This window comes from Hyperoodon ampullatus (genome assembly GCF_949752795.1).
Source record: "Hyperoodon ampullatus genome assembly, chromosome: 8".
Lineage (NCBI taxonomy): Eukaryota > Metazoa > Chordata > Mammalia > Artiodactyla > Ziphiidae > Hyperoodon > Hyperoodon ampullatus.
The window spans coordinates 96296423-96317267 of NC_136921.1; the positions used below are offsets into that span (position 1 = coordinate 96296423).

The 20845-nt window shown below is 36.1% G+C and overlaps 1 protein-coding gene across 2 annotated transcripts in view; it reads left to right on the top strand.

The window, feature by feature from the left end:
• Window positions 1-20641, top strand: part of ITPRID2 (ITPR interacting domain containing 2) — a gene marked incomplete at its 5' end in the record, with an annotated part of 38966 nt that extends 18325 nt beyond the window's left edge. The window contains 9 exons of one of the 2 annotated variants that reach the window (XM_079710548.1): window positions 1754-1842; window positions 3204-4412; window positions 6822-6899; window positions 6978-7105; window positions 7409-7559; window positions 8622-8687; window positions 9374-9835; window positions 18778-18895; window positions 19491-19626. In XM_079710548.1, coding sequence (XP_079566674.1) covers window positions 1754-1842; window positions 3204-4412; window positions 6822-6899; window positions 6978-7105; window positions 7409-7559; window positions 8622-8687; window positions 9374-9835; window positions 18778-18882 — 2288 coding nt within the window. In that variant the 3' untranslated portion in view covers window positions 18883-18895; window positions 19491-19626. Of the gene's footprint in view, window positions 1-1753; window positions 1843-3203; window positions 4413-6821; window positions 6900-6977; window positions 7106-7408; window positions 7560-8621; window positions 8688-9373; window positions 9836-18777; window positions 18896-19490 lie in introns of both variants that reach the window. The other variant, XM_079710547.1, reaches the window with a different exon arrangement.
• Window positions 20642-20845: the final 204 nt, after the last annotated feature.

Genomic DNA, 20845 nt, shown 5'->3' on the forward strand with positions numbered 1-20845 from the left:
ACAAAACAGTTTCACCTATGTTCTACTTAGTTTCTGAAGTAACCCTGTGAGGTAGAATGATTATCCCATTTTTTGGAGGAGAGAAGTTATTGCTTATGATGATAAAGCCGAAACTTGAACCCAGGCTCCTTGTTCTTTTCCACTGCCTCACACCTGCTCTGAAGTCTGAGCAGTCTACACTCGACCTGATGCGTATGAATTCAGGCAGGGCTAACCGTGGAGAGGTGCACTCAGCACAGGCTGTAGTACGCTGCGGATAAAACAGATCTTAGCAGAGAGAACCTGAATGGAGCTGGTCAGGGCTTCCTGGGCTCTTCTGCAACTGCCCTTTGCCCAAGCAGATGGGGCAGTTTCACTTCTAAATCCTTTAAGAAACTGTTTAATTCTGTTGTTGCTTTAAGGAGATAGTTATCATTGATTCATTCAGCAAACATTTTTTATTGTTGGCTTGGTCTAAGTACTTGGGATACAAAGAAGAATAAATAAGGTTCCTGTCTTCAGAACGCTGACAATCTAGTTTTTTTTAAAAAAAAAGACATGCAAACACATAATTATGGTGATGACTCCTAAGACATGTTAATTATTTTCTCAAATAATAAAATGCATAATCAGTACCTATGGTAACAGCTTATTCCAATTCACTTTTACAATTATTACAATTTACCTAGATTTATCAAGGATATGGATCAGTTCCATATATTTCATTATGCAGTTTTGTTAATTTCAAAACATTACAGAATTATTTTAAATTTTTAATGGGAAAAAAAGTATTCTGTTTCATGTTGCTCCAGATTGAACCTAAGGTTATTATAATATTTTTCAAAGTCAGGCAACCTGTAATTAATTTTGGATTTTCTTGAAACATATTATGAAGTACTTTCTATCATTCAAGTCTTAAATGAATGTGGACTTGGTAAACACACTTTATTTAGCTTGTTGCTTTTTAAGTTCTGTGGAACTTGACTACCTCATGAAGTGTCTCCCTCAGTAAATGTAATAGCTATAAAGTCTCCCCCACTGTGGTACTTGTAGTGTGGTTGGGCGTGTGATCAGGCCAGCTGTGTTTAGTTGGTCATTTTAGTTATTTTAAAAATTTTTTTTCTAGGTTATACTAACCAGGAATTAGAGTTTTGAGGCCAAAAAATAAGCAAGTTTATTGTAAAATTAACAATATTACCTACTAGTTGAACCTATGTGATTGAGTTTCATTCAGTTGTTAAGAAATAATTGTTTCATAACTTACAAATGTTTGCATCATTTGAAACATCAGAGACATGTAAGTACTCTTATGTACAACTAATTTGTTGGCCTTAATTATGTTTTTATTTTCTTATTAGGAAGGTAATAGAAGTTTTTACACACTACATTTAAACTTCTGATTTCACCTACTACGTGTCTTCACATATTTACATAATGAAAATGGTTTACTTTGGGACTTTATTTTTATTAGAGCCATTTTTCATTTCAGCCTCTTGTCCTCCAAGGATATGACATTAATTGGATTTACCAAAATACATTATAATTAGAGCTTAAGTAGCAACTGAACACTGAGGATTTCTGATCTGATTCAGTTTTGTTTGAATTCAAGTTACTTCCTGTGCTTTGAAGCCACAGTTTTGCATAAGTGATGTATACTTTTCTAAGAAAGAATCACTGTTGTGTATCATATATCTTTTGGGAATCATATATCTGTAATACTGTACTCATTGAAGTCTTATTTAGCAGTTTTGTATAACTAAATTTCTTTTGGTAGATCAACTATTACGTACTGCAAGTCAGCACTCTGATAGCAGTGGTTTTGCTGAAGATTCGACAGACTGCCTCTCCCTTAATCATCTTCAGGTAAAATTTCCTATTGTAGTAGGCACTGTGATTAACTTCTGTATACTTACGTGGTTTTTCACTGGCTGTATATTTCAAGACCATCTGTGTAATCTTTATTTTTCAAATGACAGTAAGACTAAAATTCTAGGATGCAGATGTTATCTGAGCATCTGACTGCAAATTTTAAGTTTCACTAATTCTTCATTTCTGAGAAACAATAAAAAAAGCTTCTCCTTTATTTTTGCACCACCAGTAAACAGAGTATTTTAATCCTTAACCTGTTCTGTCTGTTATTAAAAAAATATTTTACCGTCATTGTATTTCAGTATTTTACAATAATTATTTAATAACTAAAACTGTGGATCCATAGCTTGCTGAATATTATCTGACTGTTATGCTGTAGTGTGTTAGATAACCCAGAAAATAGGCACATCTTTATCCCCAACGAGTTATAGTTTATGTGTGCAGTACACAGAATGTACATGAAAAGTGTTTTAAAACATCTGTAAGGAAATTTTAAAGAAAATTGGAATAAGAGAAAAAGAGAACCTAAAAAAACCCTTTAGAAACATAGCATTTAAGGAGTGGAGGTTTCTAAGGAAACTAGAATAATCCAGCAGGCATAAAAATTGGGAGATGGAGGAGAAACTTTTAAAAGGAAAGCTATGGCCATTGGAGTGAAAAGGTGAGAATTTGTTTATTCTGAAATTGAGTAGTTGAGCAAATAGTTCTGATGCATTAAATGATGCAAAAGCACGACTGGAGAGTAGATCAGTGATGAAGAGAAGATATGAATGTTAACTGTTTTTTCAAATAAGAATGATAGCTTAAGAGTTATAGGTCTTTTTGTCTTTTTCATACAGTAATGACTTAGGGAAGTCGTTTGGCTAAGGGAAAGGGCTCTAAGAGAAAGAGAGCTTGATGCAGAAAAATCTGGGATGAAACTGGAGAAATACCCTAGCCCTGGAGAGGATGTGATCAGAAGTGCAGGTTGGAGGGATTAGCTTTGAAAAGAGATACAGTTTTCTTTCAGAATGGAGAGGAGGGAATGATGAAGAAAGGTATGGGGAAATTTGTAGGTGTTGGGAAAGAAGTTAAGAAATTTCTGTCCATTTTCTTTGTGTCAGTGTCATATGTTAGAAGAAAAGGAGATGGGTATTGAAAAGGGATTTAAGGAAAATAATAAAGATCTGGAATAATCTTTGTGAGAAAGTGGAGGGGTTGTTGATCAGGGGCACTGAAAGCAGTTTAGAACAGCACCAGAGCCAAAACCAAGGTGGGAGACCCCAAAAGTATAGAAGCATCGTATCAGTTTGGTATTTTGTTAATGCTACTACTAATTTGAATTCTCCATCCTTCTACCTGTTTTCTTTTCACAGGTTCACGAGTCCTTGCAAGCCATGGGGAGTAGTGCTGATAGTTGTGACAGTGAGACAACAGTCACATCATTTGGTGAAGACCTTGTCACACCAACAGCACAAAACCAGCCTTATTTTAATGAATCAGAAGAGGAGTCTCTTACCCGTCCTCAGATGGGAAGAGAAAAGGCAGCAACAATTGCTGACAAACGGTCAGATGGCCAGGATTTCCCCCAGTGCCAGACTGTTGAGAATACAAGACATCAAGAGTCCACCTGTAGTGCAGGGGATCACATTACTGAAATTACTGAAAGGAAAGAGAATGTGTCTCCAGCACAGCCAGTGGAACTACTGAGGGAAGCAAGTGCTGAAAGTGATGTGGATAAAAGCAGTGAATGTGAATTTGCCCAGTATACCACCCACCATATTCTTAAATCATTGGCTTCTATTGAAGCTAAATGCAATGAGAAGGGCACTGAAAATACAACTGGGCCTCCCTCTTCTGTGGACAGAGTTAATACAGCTTTGCAAAGAGCACAAATGAAGGTTTGCACTCTGTCTAATCAAAGAGTGGGGCGTAGCTCGATAAAGTCAAAAGATCTGTTAAAACAGAGGTACTCGTTTGCAAAAGCTGGCTATCCTCTAAGAAGGTCTCAGTCTTTACCAACCACCTTGCTGAGCCCAGTAAGGGTTGTGTCCTCTGTCAATGTTCGGTTATCCCCCGGGAAAGAGACCAGATGCAGTCCACCTTCCTTCACTTACAAGTACACACCGGAAGAGGAACAGAAATTAGAAAGAGAGGCGATAGAGCATGATGGTCAGTCTTTAGTTAAGTCCACTATTTTCATCTCTCCATCATTTGTGAAGAAAGAAGCCGCCGCCCAGAGTGAGGTGAACCGGTTGGAGGAGTGCCATCAGCGAAGGACTCCGGCCTGTTCGCTGTATGCTCCGGCACCTGTGTCTCAGTCCACCTGCTCCCTTCACTCCGTCCACTCCGAGTGGCAGGAAGGGCCCCTGTGTGAGCACATGAGAACTCTGAGCACTCACAGCATTCCCAACATATCAGGCACCAGCTGTAGTGCCTTCACTTCCCCTCTCGGGTGTCCTTACTCACATAGACATGCTGCCTACCCTCACCGAGTGTGCTCTGTGAACCCTCCTTCTGCCATCGAAATGCAGTTGCGAAGAGTGTTGCATGATATTAGAAACTCACTGCAGAATCTTTCACAGGTATGAGAAAAAGTTTATCCGTCTTACCTTTTTTTCTTTTATTGGTCTGAGTACCTTTTAATTTTCAGGGAAGCTGGGACCCATCAGGCCTGAGCTACCTCAGCCTCATTTTCCTGATGCCTCAGCTTATCTGTACCTGCCCCCTCCCAGCGTCTTCCCTCCTAGCTCAAGGGAACAGCTGTAACTAATTCTGAACAAGGTGAATTTCTCTGCTCACAACCTCCCTCCTTTCTAGAGAAGAGATTTTGCTCATTAGGTCTCCTCCCTTCTTTAGCCTCTCCTGCGCTGTCGTCGTCTTAGTCAAGTTGTCTCTGTTATTAAAAGAACTTCCCTCTCAAGTACCGTCTGTCCTTTTCTTTTCCATCTGACAGTGTTCACCACCTCTTCTTTCTAAGTTTTCCTCCCCTTGGCTTCTGTGTCGCCGTATGTTCTCCTGGTTCCACTCGTTGCTCTCTGACTAAGCTTTCCCTTCATCTGCTGACTCCTGATGCTGGTCGCCTGGCACAGAATTAGTCTGCTTCCACTGAGTTAAAAGGCTGGGACCACCCCAGAAGAGAAAAAATCAGGTAAAGTGTGAATTTGAATAAAAACGGTCTATGTGTCTTGTCACTTTTAAAGTCATTGCTCTCAGATTTGTTAGTGGGCTGGAAATAATTTCCAAAATAAGCTTTGAAAAGAAGTAAATTGTCTTTTGGTTTGCCTTTCACGTTTCCTTTATTTTTTTAATTAATTTATTTTTGGCTGCATTGGGTCTTCGTTGCTGCGTGCGGGCTTTCTCTAGTTGCGGCAAGAGGGGGCAACTCTTCGTCCTAGTGCACGGGCTTCTTGTGTTGCGGAGCACGGGTTCTAGGCGCTTGGGCTTCAGTAGTTGTGATGTATGGGCTCAGTAATTGTGGCTCGCGGGCTCTAGAGCGCAGGCTCAGTAGTTGTGGCACACAGGCTTAATTGCTTCGCGGTATGTGGGATCTTCCTGGACCAGGGCTCGAACCCGTGTCCTCTGCATTGGCAGGTGGATTCTTAACCACTGCACCACCAGGGAAGCCCCACATTTCCTTTCTAAATCTCTTTCTAAACTACTTATATTTAGACAGTTGAGGAAATGAAGAAAATGACAGTGTAATGATCGGGTTATTCAGTTAAGAGTCGAGAGGCATAGAGTGTATATAATAGATCCCTTATCATGGTGACATAGTAGACAGGAAGCCACTTGGACAGTAAAAATGAAAGTTGGAACTTTTCAAGCTATGTAGTAAAATACACCTTCTTTTAAGTATAGATTTTATCCTCATGATGATTGTCTCCTAACGATTTTCAGTCTAACCAGAAAGTGGGTGTTTCTTCTTCCTCCTTACAAAATGTAGTTCTATCTACATGTGAGACATTTAACCTTTCAGCTGCAATTACATGAAGCTGGGGATTCCCAGGGTCCTGTCCACCTGCACCCTCAAGTGCACCTGTCTAGGCCAGCTTGTTCTGCTCTAAATGTGGTCTTCTCTTCAGTGTCCCATCAGTAACTCAGCTAATTAATTTCCCCACCCTCACCCCACCCCACCTCAGTAGACAGATGCTCTTCATGACCTGGCCTCTGCCTATCTCTCCAGGCCCATTCCCTACGTGTGTGCTCCAGCCACACTGGACTGCATGCAAGCCTCTACATAGGCCTGTGTCCCTAGGTGTCTGTTTCTTTACACATTCTTTTTTTTTTTTTTACCTCGAACACCCCGCTCTTGCCTTTCTTCACCTGACCAAGTCCCTTTTACTGTTAAGGCTCAGCTCAGGGGTCACCACCGTCGGGAACACTTAATCTGGATTTTTGCTTGTTCCTATCATAGCACTCCCCATGCCGCCCCCAGCCAATATTATATATATATATATATATTTTTTATTTCTGTTTTCTTTCTTACACTGTGAGAACACTTGAAGGCTGGAAGTGACTTTTACTTCCTTTTATCTTTTTCACTGCCTAAAATAGTGAAGCATAGTAGGTACTCAAATGTCTAAGAATGAGTGTGATGATTGCTTGCTACTTTCTCCAGCCAAGTTAGTAGTTTCTATAATCTCAGAATGATATTTGCTATTGCTTCTACATTTCTGAGTTTTGTTTTTATTTTTCTGCTTTCTCAAGGCAAGAGAGAGGTCCTGTAAGACATAGGTTTGAACTATTTGTGTTCCTTTGCCTCTTTCCAGTTCCAGTACACTGACTTATACCTTAAACAGATAGGAGTAGTGGGTAGCATTGGGGACTGATTTATTTGGTTCCTGCTTGTAACATGAAGTGGTTTTTGTTTTTGTTTTTTGCCTCAAAGAGAAAAATATGTAGACCCAAAATTCTGCCGTTTTAACATCTTAGATAATTTGGAAGCAGTCACTGTAACATCGATTCCTAATCATACTTCCGCTCTTTTGAAGCACCCTGTGATGAGAGGGCCTGATCTTGCTGCTGCTCCCTATAGTACTCAGAAGTCATCTGTTCTACCTCTTTATGAAGTAAGTTCTTACTTAAATCTCTGTGTTACAAAATAATTTGTGTGATTTAGAAGTTAATGCTGTTGTATTGTATTTTAGAATACTTTTCAGGAGCTCCAAGTAATGAGGCGGAGCCTGAATTTGTTTAGAACGCAAATGATGGATTTAGAATTGGCAGTGCTGCGTCAGCAAACCATGGTTTATCATCATATGACTGAGGACGAAAGGTAAAAGTTCATTTGACTCAAAATATTTTTCTTTCTAAAAAGCATTGTTAACTTTTTTTTTTTGAAGCTGGGTTTTATTTCTACTGTTATGTACCCTTTATGTAGTCTGTGAACCAGTATAAATAAAATTGGGCATAGTGTTCTGCTAGGTAAACTTCTCTGCCTTTGGTGGATTGAGGAAGATAGTGGTTGCAATCTGTTTTTATTGTTTGGGATATTTGTAATCGAGGAGAGAGGAAGAAAAACCAGTTCCGAACACTGAATCTCCAAACTGCTTTTTTCAAACTTTGTGCCTACTGATAGATATGAAGTTGATCAGCTCCAGAGCTTGAGAAATTCAGTCCGAATGGAACTTCAGGACCTGGAGATGCAGCTGGAGGAGCGTCTGCTGGGGCTGGAGGAGCAGCTTCACGCTGTGAGTGTGCCTTCGCCCTTCCGCTCCTCAGCACTCATGGTATGCTACCTTGGGTTGTGCATAGGTTTTTCACTCAGGACTTGTTTATAATGTTCCACACAATTTAGGACAGATGCCTCAATTTACAAACACTTATTTTAATGGCATTAGAGACATGCAGAGTTTTTAAGGAGCCCTTCCCACGAATGTGCAAGTTGTAATTATTTTCTTGAATGTTTAGTATATTTAGAAATACATTGAAAAATCATAATTTTTAATAATAGAAAATAAGGAGCAATACAAAAGTTTAGGGATTTTAAAGGGAAAATGATAGTGGGTTAACATATGACTGATTTAGATGTTAATCATTGCATGTAACTGTGAAGAACACAGATATATGTAATATATATATTTCACTTAGACTTCTTTTCCCCCTTTCTTGCCTTTGAAAAAAAAACTGTCTCCTTTAAATGTCCCCTTTATTTTGGATTCTTTTCCATTCTTTATGTTTTTTATGGAATCAAATGATATCTTTGTAAAAGCAGAAAAACATGTATTCAACCAAGAGAATAGAAAGAAACACTGTTTCTCTTTATTTTGTACCACTGTTCTTACTCCTAAGGTTCCTTTCCATGCAATTTGAACTCCAACAGTTGTATTCTTATTTTTGCCAAAATCTTTCAGTTGTAGAATATACTGTTTTGAAATGTCGAAATACTGAATTTTCTCTTTGTTAATTGAACATACCTGATTTTGTTAAAAATAAATGCATGAATACACACACATATATATGCACACATATGGAGTAGAATAAGAATGTGTGTGTGTATACACATATATATGTATAGCACAGACTAAGAATATCCTGTATTGTGAATGAATATCTTTTTCCATAAAAGGTTTTGATCCATTATTCTGAGAAATGTGTGTTGGTGAGAGCAGAGAATCAGAACATCTTCTATGCAAACTTCAGTCACAGTAACACATTTTATAGGATCCTGTGACAGTTTAGGCTGACCTTTGTGACATAATGGACTGCTTCAGAGCAATAATTAGTTCATTATAAAACACTTGCAATTTGAAAAAATACACACACACACACATATATTCTTACTTTTTCAGGGAATGTGTGGCAGTAGAAGCGCTGATAACTTGTCATGCCCTTCTCCATTGAATGTAATGGAACCAGTAAGCCTCTTTCCTTTTAAATCACTGGGGAAGGGAATGATATAATATTTCATAAACACACAGTTTTCCTAATGTAGATGAAATTTTTTTAAAATACAGAATTTGGTAAGTTAGTTAAATTGATTAGAAGTGACTCAGGCACTTCTGAAAGTCCACTGCCATCTTTGGCCACTAAAGAGCCAGTTAATTGCAAAAGTGATTTATCTTTGTGGTCTAAAGGAAATAATGCATCATAAAAAGTAATTCATACTCCAGGAGATGTGCTTTCACAGTCTGATTCCAGGTCCTTTTGGTAATTGGATCTGTAAGATGACTACTTTTTGAACAAAAGTATGATTTTTATTATTTTTTTAAGCAAATCAGTTCATTTGGGGGGCATTATGAGTAGCTATTTTATTTTTTACAAGTTACTCTTCTTGATAAGTAATTTGGACCCCTGTGTGAGACCAAGTAAAATTTCATCCAGTTATAGTTTAGTTACACATTTCATGGCTTGATCTCTGTGAATTTAAATTTTCCTTGCTATTTTTGCAAATGAAATTGAGTAGTAACTAAATGAATGCATTAGAATCATGTCTTTACAAGTTAAGTAATTTGGGGCAGTAGTTACACCTAGGATTTTAATCTTCTTTTAACTACCAATCTTAATTTCAAGAGGGAAGAATTACAGTTTTTCTCATCTCCAGGTCACTGAACTGATGCGGGAACAGTCATATCTGAAGTCTGAATTGGGCCTGGGCCTTGGAGAAATGGGATTTGAAATTCCTCCTGGAGAAAGCTTAGAATCTGTTTTCTCCCAAGCAACGTCAGAGTCATCTTCTGTATGTTCTGGTCCCTCTCATGCCAATAGAACTGGAGTACCTTATAGTGACTCAGTGGGCAGACCCAAAACCCATCTGATACCAAGCAAGAAAGTATTCCGAGCGTCGGTGGCCTTAACACCAACTGCTCCTTCTAGAACAGGCTCTGTGAAGACACCTCCAGATATGGAAAGTTCCGAGGAAGTTGTTGCAGCTGAAGAAGCCTCAGAGGCTGTAGGACCTAAATCTGAGGTGGAGAAAGAGCATGGAAGAACCTCATTATTGCCAGCTGCTGAAGAAATGCATAAAAATGTGGAGCAAGATGAGTTACAGCAAGTCATAAGGGAGGTGAGTAAAATCTACGTTTAGTTTATTTGGAGTAGGTTTTGTTTGAACATCAGTTATTTATAAGCTATTCCTTTGATTCACTGTATTCAGTAATTTTCCCATTGATCCAACTCGTGTCTATTAAGATATGTTTATAATGCCGTTTCTGCATATTTCATACTCCAGTGTGAAATAATTGCGATTCTCTATATTCACTCTGGTGAAGAAGGCATATGTAGGGCTCAAATAAGTGAACACGTGACAAACTCTCTAGACCTCTGTTTCCACCTTTGTAAAATTAGGGATTATAATTTAGATCTCTTCCAGGATTAAAAGCTGTCATTTAATAATGTCAATTGACATAAAAAAATGGTGTTGAGATTTTAAGAAGTAAAAAAAATTTGGCTTAGTGGGTGGAGAAATGTGGAAATTATATAAGTTGTTCAAAGATAGAAATACAAAATGAAAAGAAGGTTTACCCTGTGTGATTAGCAGTATGCAGACCTGAAATAGTTAACCATAGTTGTAGGTTACCAAAAAGACTGCAGAAACTTAGGAAGATTAGTAATCAAGGGCAAAAATTAATTGAGAAAATTAGTAAAATAGTTGCTTTTGGCACTAGGATCAGGTGGTAAGGAATAGTATGTATATCATTTAAAAAGGGAGACTGCTATAGATACATGTTTATGATGACTTTTTTTTTCCTTTTCTTCTCAAATCACATTGTGTCTTTGGGTGCAAAATCCAATAGAGTGCATGGAATAAAAATTACACATGTTGAATTTATTTTTTTCATTCTGTTCCCTGTATTAAGGTAACTCTAAGGAAGAACCATAATTACTCATAATTCTTTCCAAATGAGATACTAAAATCCATGATAAAAAAGGATCATTCATTCTTTCCAATAGTTAAAAAGAAGAATATCCTATAAGTTAAAAAAAAAAAAAGGTTTATAAGTGTCTTAATGAGTACCTGCTCTGTAAGGGTAAAAGAAAAATAGATATGAGACATGAATACTTAAGATTAAAGTCTAGTAGGAAGGTAAATAAGACTAACTAAGGAAACAATGGAAAAATCATACAGAAATCATTTGGTATAATGTATTGAGAACTAAGAATTTAGAACTGGAAAAAATCAAAATGAGCCAGAGAAATTAGTGTCAGTGACTCCCTCTTTTTAATCTGTGTATTTCCAGTAAATTCAGTAATGTGAACTTAACATTTTTAGAATTAACTCATGAGTAGCATAAAACAAATTTTTAGTGGTTATAGGTCAATAATGGTGGCAACAGACCAAAATGTTCCTTCAAATGGGCCACTGATCCTCTGGGTCCAAAGATTAGTTCACGTGTATTAGGTGCCACCATTTATAGCTACATGATAGTAGCTTGAGAAGTATACTGAAACTAGTCAGTTTTGTTATATAGTATGATATATGCATTCCTAAAAATCGTCTTGCTATGCAAATTTGTATAATAAAAACACAGAGTTTATGGGGAAAATAGTATTAGAAGCATAACACTCAAAACTTAGTAACATGTTTTTAAAAAGATAAAAACCTAATAAAAACAGTAACACTATTTTATAAATGTTAAATGGTTAAGAAATACATAAATACTGCAATAATGCGACACTTTACCTTGAAAAAGACCTGAAGTTTGCTTGTGGAATTGGACTTTGGAAGGGTTGCAGCTTGTGAGTTATTGTGAAGTGGTGGAGGAGGGTGACATGAAATCCAGCAGAAAGTTTTAATGCCAGATGCAGATAGGTGTGCTTTATAACACAGTGAACTGACATAGCTGGTAGGTGTTTATAATGTTTGTACAGTTTGGGTACTCTGTTCCCTGGTTCAGCTGACATTCAGACAAATTCACATTTACAGAACAAGCATTCTAGCTGATGAGACTGCATGTATGTAATTTCTTTTCATGACATGAATTACCAACTTAAAGTTTAAAAGGTCTTAATTCTATAAATTTATTTGTCCTACAAATGTAATTACTTTTGTAGGCTGATTGTGGCTGGCAGATATTTAGCAGGGTCTGTACATCTACCTTGCTCAGTTAGTTAGGTGTGACTGATTATAATTCATTCTTATTTATGTGTTTCACATCAAAGATCAATTTGTGAGTAGAATTGAGTTTTACTCAAAAAACTATTTTTCTCCACAATATATATGTTAACTGAGGAAATAAGTTTTAAGGTACTCTCCCCACGCCCAGAAATGTGATATTTTTGTTCCCTTTAGCTTGTTTTGGTTTGAAAATTTTCCTTGGAAACTGGACTTTATGTACTCATTTAGCACAAATACTCCCTTAATGCACACTTGAGTCCTCATTTTTAAAGTTGTTAATGGATGACCTGATATGTGCTGTAAGTAATTTCCTGGGGGTAAAGCATCCCTAAGCCAGAACATTGATTTTTTGGCTGACAGAACATAGCGAACATGTAGAAAAGTTTGTTGTTTCCATCATAATGTGGTGGTGCTAGAGAATTAATCATTTATAAGAACCTCCCATCAAATATGGAAGGTTTTATAATTTGAAGACTGATATGCAAGGCAAATGTTTGAAGAATTTTTCAGAAATTGTTATTAAACCTGTTAATTAGAAACTCCCTAATTCAGAATTTGGCATAGTTTGGACAAACTTTGGCTTAGCATTGACCCTTTTAACTGTCTACAAAGAAGGACTTAGCAAGCAAAATATGTAGTAGATCAAACAAGGCATAAGAAGGAATACTAAAAAAAAAAAAAAGAAAGAAAAAAAAGAAAACTACAGACCAATATCACTGATGAACAGAGATGCAAAAATCCTCAACAAAATACTAGCAAACAGAATCCAACAGCACATTAAAAGGATCATACACCATGATCAAGTGGGGTTTATCCCAGGAATGCAAGGATTCTCCAGTATACGCAAATCAATCATCAATGTGATACACCATATTAACGAATTGAAGGAGAAAAACCATATGATCATCTCAATAGATGTAGAAAAAGCTTTTGACAAAATTCAACACCAATTTATGATAAAAACTCTCCAGAGAGTGGGCATAGAGGGAACCTACCTCAACATAATAAAGGCCATATATGACAAACCCACAGCAAACATCATTCTCAGTGGATAAAAACTGAAAGCATTTCCTCTAAGATCAGGAACAAAACAAGGATGTCCACTCTCACTACTATTATTCAACATAATTTTGGAAGTTTTAGCCACAGCAAGCAGAGAAGAAAAAGAAAAAAAAGGAATCCAAATTGGAAAAAAAAGTAAAGCTGTCACTTTTTGCAGATGACATGATACTAAACATAGAGAATCCTAAAGATGCTACCAGAAAACTACTAGAGCTAATCCATGAATTTGGTAAAGTAGCAGGATACAAAATTAATGCCCAGAAATCCCTTGCACTCCTATACACTAATGATGCAAAATCTGAAAGTGAAATTAAGAAAACACTCCCATTTACCATTGCAACAAAAAGAATAAAATACCTAGGAATAAACCTACCTAAGGAGACAAAAGACCTGTATGCAGAAAACTATAAGACACTAATGAAAGTAATTAAAGATGATACAAACGGAGAGATATACCATGTTCTTGGATTGGAATAATCAACATTGTGAAAATGACTCTACTACCCAAAGCAATCTACAGATTCAGTGCAATCCCTATCAAACTACCACTGGCATTTTTCACAGAACTAGAACAAAAAAATTCACAATCTGTATGGAAACAAAAAAGACCCCAAATAGCCAAAGCAATCTTTTGAAAGAAAAACGGAGCTGGAGGAATCAGGCTCCCTGACTTCAGACTATACTACAAAGCTATAGTAATCAAGACAATATGGTACTGGCACAAAAACAGAAGTATAGATCAATGGAACAAGATAGAAAGCCCAGAGATAAACCCATGCACATATGGTCACCTTATCTTTGATAAAGGAGGCAAGAATATACAATGGAGAATAAACAGCCTCTTCAATAAGTGGTGCTGGAAAAACTGGACAGCTACATGTAAAAGAATGAAATTAGAACACTCCCTAACACCATACACAAAAATAAACTCAAAATGACTTAAAGACCTAAATGTAAGGCCAGACACTATAAACTCTTAGAGGAAAACATAGGAAGAACACACTGACATAAATCACAGCAAGATCCTTTTTGACCCAGCTCCTAGAGAAACGGAAATAAAAACAAAAATAAACAAATGGGACCTAATGAAACTTAAAAGCTTTTGCACAGCAAAGGAAACCATAAACAAGATGAAAAGACAACCCTCAGAATGGGAGAAAATATTTACAAATGAAGCAACTGACAAGGATTAATCTCCAAAATTTACAAGCAGCTCATGCAGCTCAATATCAGGAAAACAAACAAACCAATCCAAAAATGGTCAGAAGACCTAAATAGACATTTCTCCAGAGAAGATATACAGACTACAAACAAACACATGAAAGAATGCTCAACATCATTAATCATTAGCGACATGCAAATCAAAACTACAATGCGATATCATCTCACACCAGTCAGAATGGCCATCATCAAAATATCTACAAACAATAAATGCTGGAGAGGGTGTGGAGCAAAGGGAACCCTCATACACTGTTGGTGGGAATGTAAATTGATACAGCCACTATGGAGAACAGTATGGAGGTTCCTTAAAAAACTAAAAATAGAATTACCATATGACCCAGCAATCCCACTACTGGGCATAGACCCTGAGAAAACCATAATTCAAAAAGAGTTATGTACCACAATGTTCACTGCAGCTGTATTTAGCCAGGACATGGAACCAACCTAAGTGTCCATTGACAGATGAATGGATAAAGAAGATGTGACACATATATACAATGGAATATTACTCAGCCATAAAAAGAAATGAAATTGTGGGCTTCCCTGGGGGCGCAGTGGTTGAGAGTCTGCCTGCCAGTGCAGGGGACACGGGTTCGTGCCCTGGTCCGGGAAGATCCCACATGCCGCGGAGCGGCTGGGCCCATGAGCCATGGCCGCTGGGCCTGCGCGTCTGGAGCCTGTGCTCCGCAATGGGAGAGGCCACAACAGTGAGAGGCCCGCGTACCGCAAAAAAAAAAAAAAAAAAAAGAAATGAAATTGAGTTATTTGTAGTGAGGTGGATGGACCTAGAGTCTGTCATACAGAGTGAAGTAAGTCAGAAAGAGAAAAACAAATACTGTATGCTAACACATATATATGGAATCTAAAAAAAAAAAAAATGGTCATGAAGAACCTAGGGGCAAGACAGGAATAAAGACAGACCTACTAGAGAATGGACTTGAGGACACAGGGAGGGGGATGGGTAAACTGGGACAAAGTGAGAGTGGTAGTGTCTATATGGACATATATACACTACCAAATGTAAAATAGATAGCTAGTGGGAAGCAGTCGCATAGCACAGGGAGATCAGCTCGGTGCTATGTGACCAGCTAGAAGGGTGGGATAGGGAGGGTGGGAGGGAGGGAGACGCAAGAGGGAAGAGATGTGGGGATATATGTATATGTATAACTGATTCACTTTGAACAAAGCAGAAACTAACACACCATTGTAAAGCAATTATACTCCAGTAAAAATGTTAAAAAAAAATAAAGCATCAGAGAACCAGGTTAAAAAAAAAAAAAGGAATACTGATGTCCTTAAGAAAATAAACTCTTCTGAAGCAGTTTAAAAGCATGTGTTAATAGATAAGTTCGTCTAATGCCATTTACAATTTAAACAAATAATTTGGGTTATCATCTTAGCTCAATTACAATGGTGTTCTGTTAAACTTTATTTACAAAATATTTAAAATTCAGATTAGTCTTGATTCTGTTCATTTAAAATTGGTAATCTTTTTACTTAAATATACATGGTACTGAATTCCAATTTTTTTAAGCTTGTTGTATCAGCTACCAAGAAAATTAGATTGTCTTCCCAGTAAATTATGGGTCTCTAACTCCATTAACAAAGCCACTATTCATGAAGGCAAGATTTAAGCTTGGGTTGAACAGTTTTGTAGGTGAGAATTAAACATGTTTGGCAGACACTTTCAGGGAACTTTTCTTACTGCAGTCATGGGTGCATGAAACAATGATATCTATCAGGCCTTTGTTTCCATTATTTCACCATATGTGAACTTTTTAAAAGAATGCTTTCATTATTTATAATGTGTTAATGCAGTAGTTTAATGCAGTAGAATTCTTTTGAAGGAAAACACTGGAAGTTCTTGCAAATATTCAGTACACTCATTTAATAACTAAGCTTTTGTCAGATGAAAGATACCCCATTCCTGTGCAGATTGCATATGTTGTAGTGGGGACATGTACACACTCTTGGAATTTGCTCAGGTGGTCTGTGATGTATGTAATCAGTGGCCTGAAACTGTTCATAGTTACTTTAAAAAAAAAAAAGTAAGTAAGAAGATTACTTAATAGAATAAATGAGCATCTGCCCACAGAAGCAAATGGAACAGAATTACATATCAAAGCATAAACATAGATTGCTCTGTGTAGAGAGTACTTTGTTTATTGAAGTTCCCAGGCTTGGTTCATGCCTTTTTGTATCTATTACATTTCATCTAGCAAGCTTTAACATGTATTTTAGTAAATACACAGCTTGCATGTGTTCTTATTACAGTCTATTAGTGATCCCTTGATATAATGGCTGCCACACAGGAAGCACTCAGTAACTCAGTAGATGCGTAGTAAATGGACGTGTTGCCCCACACTTCAGGCTTGCTGTCAGCCTGTTTATTTGCCAATGTGCATTCCTTCCTTAATCTCAAGTAGTCTGTCTTCAGCCTGTCTTACTTTTTGAAAGTTATAAAGGTGACGTCACCATCCATCCCACTGATTTTCTCACTACTAATCCTTCCCACCTCTCTGTAGCGTGGGAGACTTTGGAACTAATTTATTTGTTCATACATTTATTACTTCAATAAATTATCAAAGGCATTTTGTCATTTTCAGTGCTAGTCTGTAGTCCTTTGTTTTTCTACTTTCTGTTCCTTTTTGTGTCTGATACTGTCTCTCTCAGGCATGCGCTGTCTCACTCTCTCATTGATGCATTTATTCAAACATTCACTGAGCACTTACTGTGTGCCAGGATACATTGATTAATTTCCATTTGAGCTCCCCGTTTCTATTCTAATTCCCCTGTACTCTTTACCTAGTAGGAACTGTCTTGTTGGCTAGGCTTCTTTTTGCTGTGTCTCCAAGGTACTCTTGCTACAGTTTTCATCCTCACTATTGTCTGAAATTTTCCTTTTTCATTACTATGTTAAAGACTGCTATTCTCTGAGAATTTATTTTTTTCCTCTTCTAGCCCATAGTAGTCTCTCATTTTTTAAAATTTGTTCTTATGTCATTAATGAATTAATAAATAATTTTCTCCTTTCAATATTTCATGAAACAATATTCATTTTGTGCCCATCTAGATTATAACATCCTTGGTAGAGACTCTTTTATGCTTTACTCCAGTAATATCTGTACCCCACACCCCCCCAAATGTTGGCACACATTTTGGTTTGTAGAGGATACTTTCTAGCTAGTTTGTTTTTGAATGATGAAGTACGATGAGATGTGCATTGGACAACAGGACTGAAAGACTGCTACACACTGTCTTTTGTAAATATAGACTTACAGAGGATCTGATTCAACACACTGCATTTGCACTTGTATACTGTGGCAAAGAGATTCTGGTTTTCATAATATTTGTATCCAATACATATTTGTTTAAAAAATGAATCTGAAGTACTATGAACTTAAGAAACTTTTGATGTTTTGTTGTTTAAAGCTTAGAAATATTGGTAGAAGGTAAGATGCAAAGCTTCTATTTATTTAAATATGTTTCAGTACAGATGGCTGATAGCTAAGGAGCATTTGTTTCCCTGAATACTTACGTATAAATATGTATTGTGTACCAATTTTGCATGACATTAATACAGAGCCATTTTTGGAAAGACTTCAATTGAGATGTGTTCAGGATGTACTTAGGAACATTGAAGGGAACAGATCAGGCTGACAGGAAACTGGAAATGTAGAATTTTTAAAAGTTGGTTGAGAGTGTCTCAAGTGCTAATTTGGGAAGGCATTATCAACTTATTTCAGGAAATACACATTTAAAGCCTTCACAAAGGGCTATTCAGAGGTGATGCTATATTGTTAGAGAGAAAAAGGCGTAGAGAGCATGTGTAGTGTTTGGACATCTGGAGAAGAAAATCTTGATGGAATTGTCATTGCCCCTAGGTCTGTTTGCCTTTTCCAACAATAAAATGACATAATCCTTGTCCGAAGCAAAATTTTCAGACAGGTGACAAATGTACCATACAACTAAATAAAAATTTATTTCTTTAGTTTATGGTTGATTAGAGGATTTGTTTTCATGTTTTAAACTAAATTGTACTAAATGATCATTTCTTCTTTTCACTTAAAATGCACGTTAGGTTAGAATAATATGTAACTTCTTTAGATACTTTGCTTTCAGTTAGTATAAACAGGCAATACACCTGTATATTATTTTGCCACTAATAGGTTTTCTTAACAATGAGAATACTTGAGTATCCTGCTGGTTACCAAACAAAGATAGACATTAACAAAAAACATAAAAGTGAACCTAACATTTAATCAGTTCTTTCAGGTTATTTTGTGTCATGGGGCAAATTATCTAATGAAGTTTTTAAATCTAATGTTTGTTAATGTTCTCAACTTGAGAATTGTGATATTTTATAATGGAGCTATCTGAGTTGTGCTAGACAAGACCTCAGAATGTGATCTGAGTTTGAGGATAGATGGATGTGATTCCCTACTTGCTCTCTGTATTTCATGAAGGGTTTACATGAAGGTTGTAGTTTTCTCTATAGTTTAGCTGACTGCAGGAATTAAATGCTATTTATTTATTTTTCTGAAAATAGAATAAAATGGATTATAGTCATATTGTTAAATTCTTATTTTCCTCTTCTTCCATTCTAGATTAAAGAGTCTATTGTTGGGGAAATCAGACGGGAAATTGTAAGTGGACTTCTGGCAGCAGTATCTTCAAGTAAAGCATCTAATTCTAAGCAAGATAGTCATTAAATGGAATTTATAGGTAAATTTTTCTGAATTTTTTTGTTTAGCTAAATGTAAATTAGTATTTAGTTTTTAATACTTTTTTTTTTTTTTTAGTATACAGGTCTGTTTCTCTAGCTAAATTTTGATTTATAGAAAGTATGTAATATGTTATCCTGCAGTGTGAAAACCTCTTACAACCTCATTTGAAGTGTAAGCAAGTCAAATCTCATAATCTCAAACCTCCAAGGGATTATTGATATTTTGTCATTTTATTGAAATTTCATTATAGTAAATAAATTCTGGAATTGGGGAAATTGGGACCTTCAAACCTGAGTTTTATTTTGATAGCACTGGTTTTAATGTTATTTCAAATGTACAATTTATGGATCAAGACTTCAAGCCTTAATCATAAATTTTTAGTATCTTTGTCTTTTAAAGAAACATATCCCATAGGTCCCATATCTAATCATGTCATAATTTATAAAGGAGGATCATATATATATATACACATATATATATACATATATATGTGTATATATATATTTTTAACAGAATATTCTCATCCTCCCTTTTAAAGACCTTTCAGTAGTAACTGAAAAATGTGTAATGTTCACTTCTCTTTCTTTTTTAAGATTGGCATGGGTCCTATTAGCTGTGTGATATTGGAGTTATCAATGATATACACTGGTGGAGGTGTCATTTGTGCTTCAGAAGATACTTGCTGCTGAGCTGGGCTACTGTATACAGTGTACAATGTTTATTTCTTCTGTGCATATCTTTTTAAAAAACATAGAAACTTAGGCACTTTGCTGACTGTATTTCTTTTCTAAACTATTAAAACTGTAGCCATTTGAAAAGCCTAATATTTATTTGTATGTCAATATTTTCCAATTGATTCCCTAGGAAGAATTAATTTTAAAACTTGAAAACTTCCAGACTTAACCAACTTATAAATAACATATTTCTTCAGACTAGCTTCTTAAAACACTGACCTCTATGAGGTATTTACTGTGCAATAACTGATTCATTTTTTGAGAGCTTGAAACAACCAATGATTTTTCCCTCCACTGCTGTTAATTAGTGTCACTTCCAAGAAGAAAAATTGTTCTCTTGTAAAAATTGCTCTTAATTCTTGAGGAGGTTACTAATAGCAGTAGGATAGAATTTATATGTTACCTAAAACTACTTAATGTTCTTACACTGTAAAGCATTGTTACTTTACCCAAGACAATTGCAATTTTATTATAGCTTATGTAGTTTTTTTTTTTTTTTTTGGAAACATGCCTTAGGTTAAACACTATGTACTTATTGCGTTTTCCAGACTTCTTTATTATAAGATGTTTCTTCTTCTAGACTAAATAGTGGAGTATTGCCAAAATAATGGGGCCTGTGACTTGAATGGATAGAAATGAATAAGCTGGTTTTGTTTTTTCAAAATGGAAGTAATTTAGATTTGTTTTTCTCATAATAGATGGTTTAATTCATTTTTAACCAGTGAGAACTGTTTGTTTTATGGGGAAAAAAAGGAAGGTAGTTTCCTATTTGGTTTCATATATGTTAAATAAATGTGTAAAGTAACAACCAAATGTTACTAGAATTATTCTTTAGCATTTATAATTTTCAACTCCTATCATATTTCTTTGTATGAAATTTTAATCAAAAGTGGTTGAGATGTTAACAGTATACTTTGAAAGAATATCTAAAAGGTTTTTAAATGTTTGAATTATCACACAAAGGCTGATTTCTAAAAAAAAAAAATTAATAAAGTATTTATTTTGCCTAACATGTTTTTAGTGATTTCTTTTCTTGAACCACAACATGAAGAATTTGGATAAGATTTGATGAGTAACAAATAAGGTCCAAAAGAATTGGAGCATATAACCTAATAGGCTAAAATTCTCTTTTCCTCAAGAGGCCTCTATGATGCTTTCAAAAATGGTTAAGACTAGACCACCCTGGAGAAAGAGTGCACACTGATGCCTCTTGC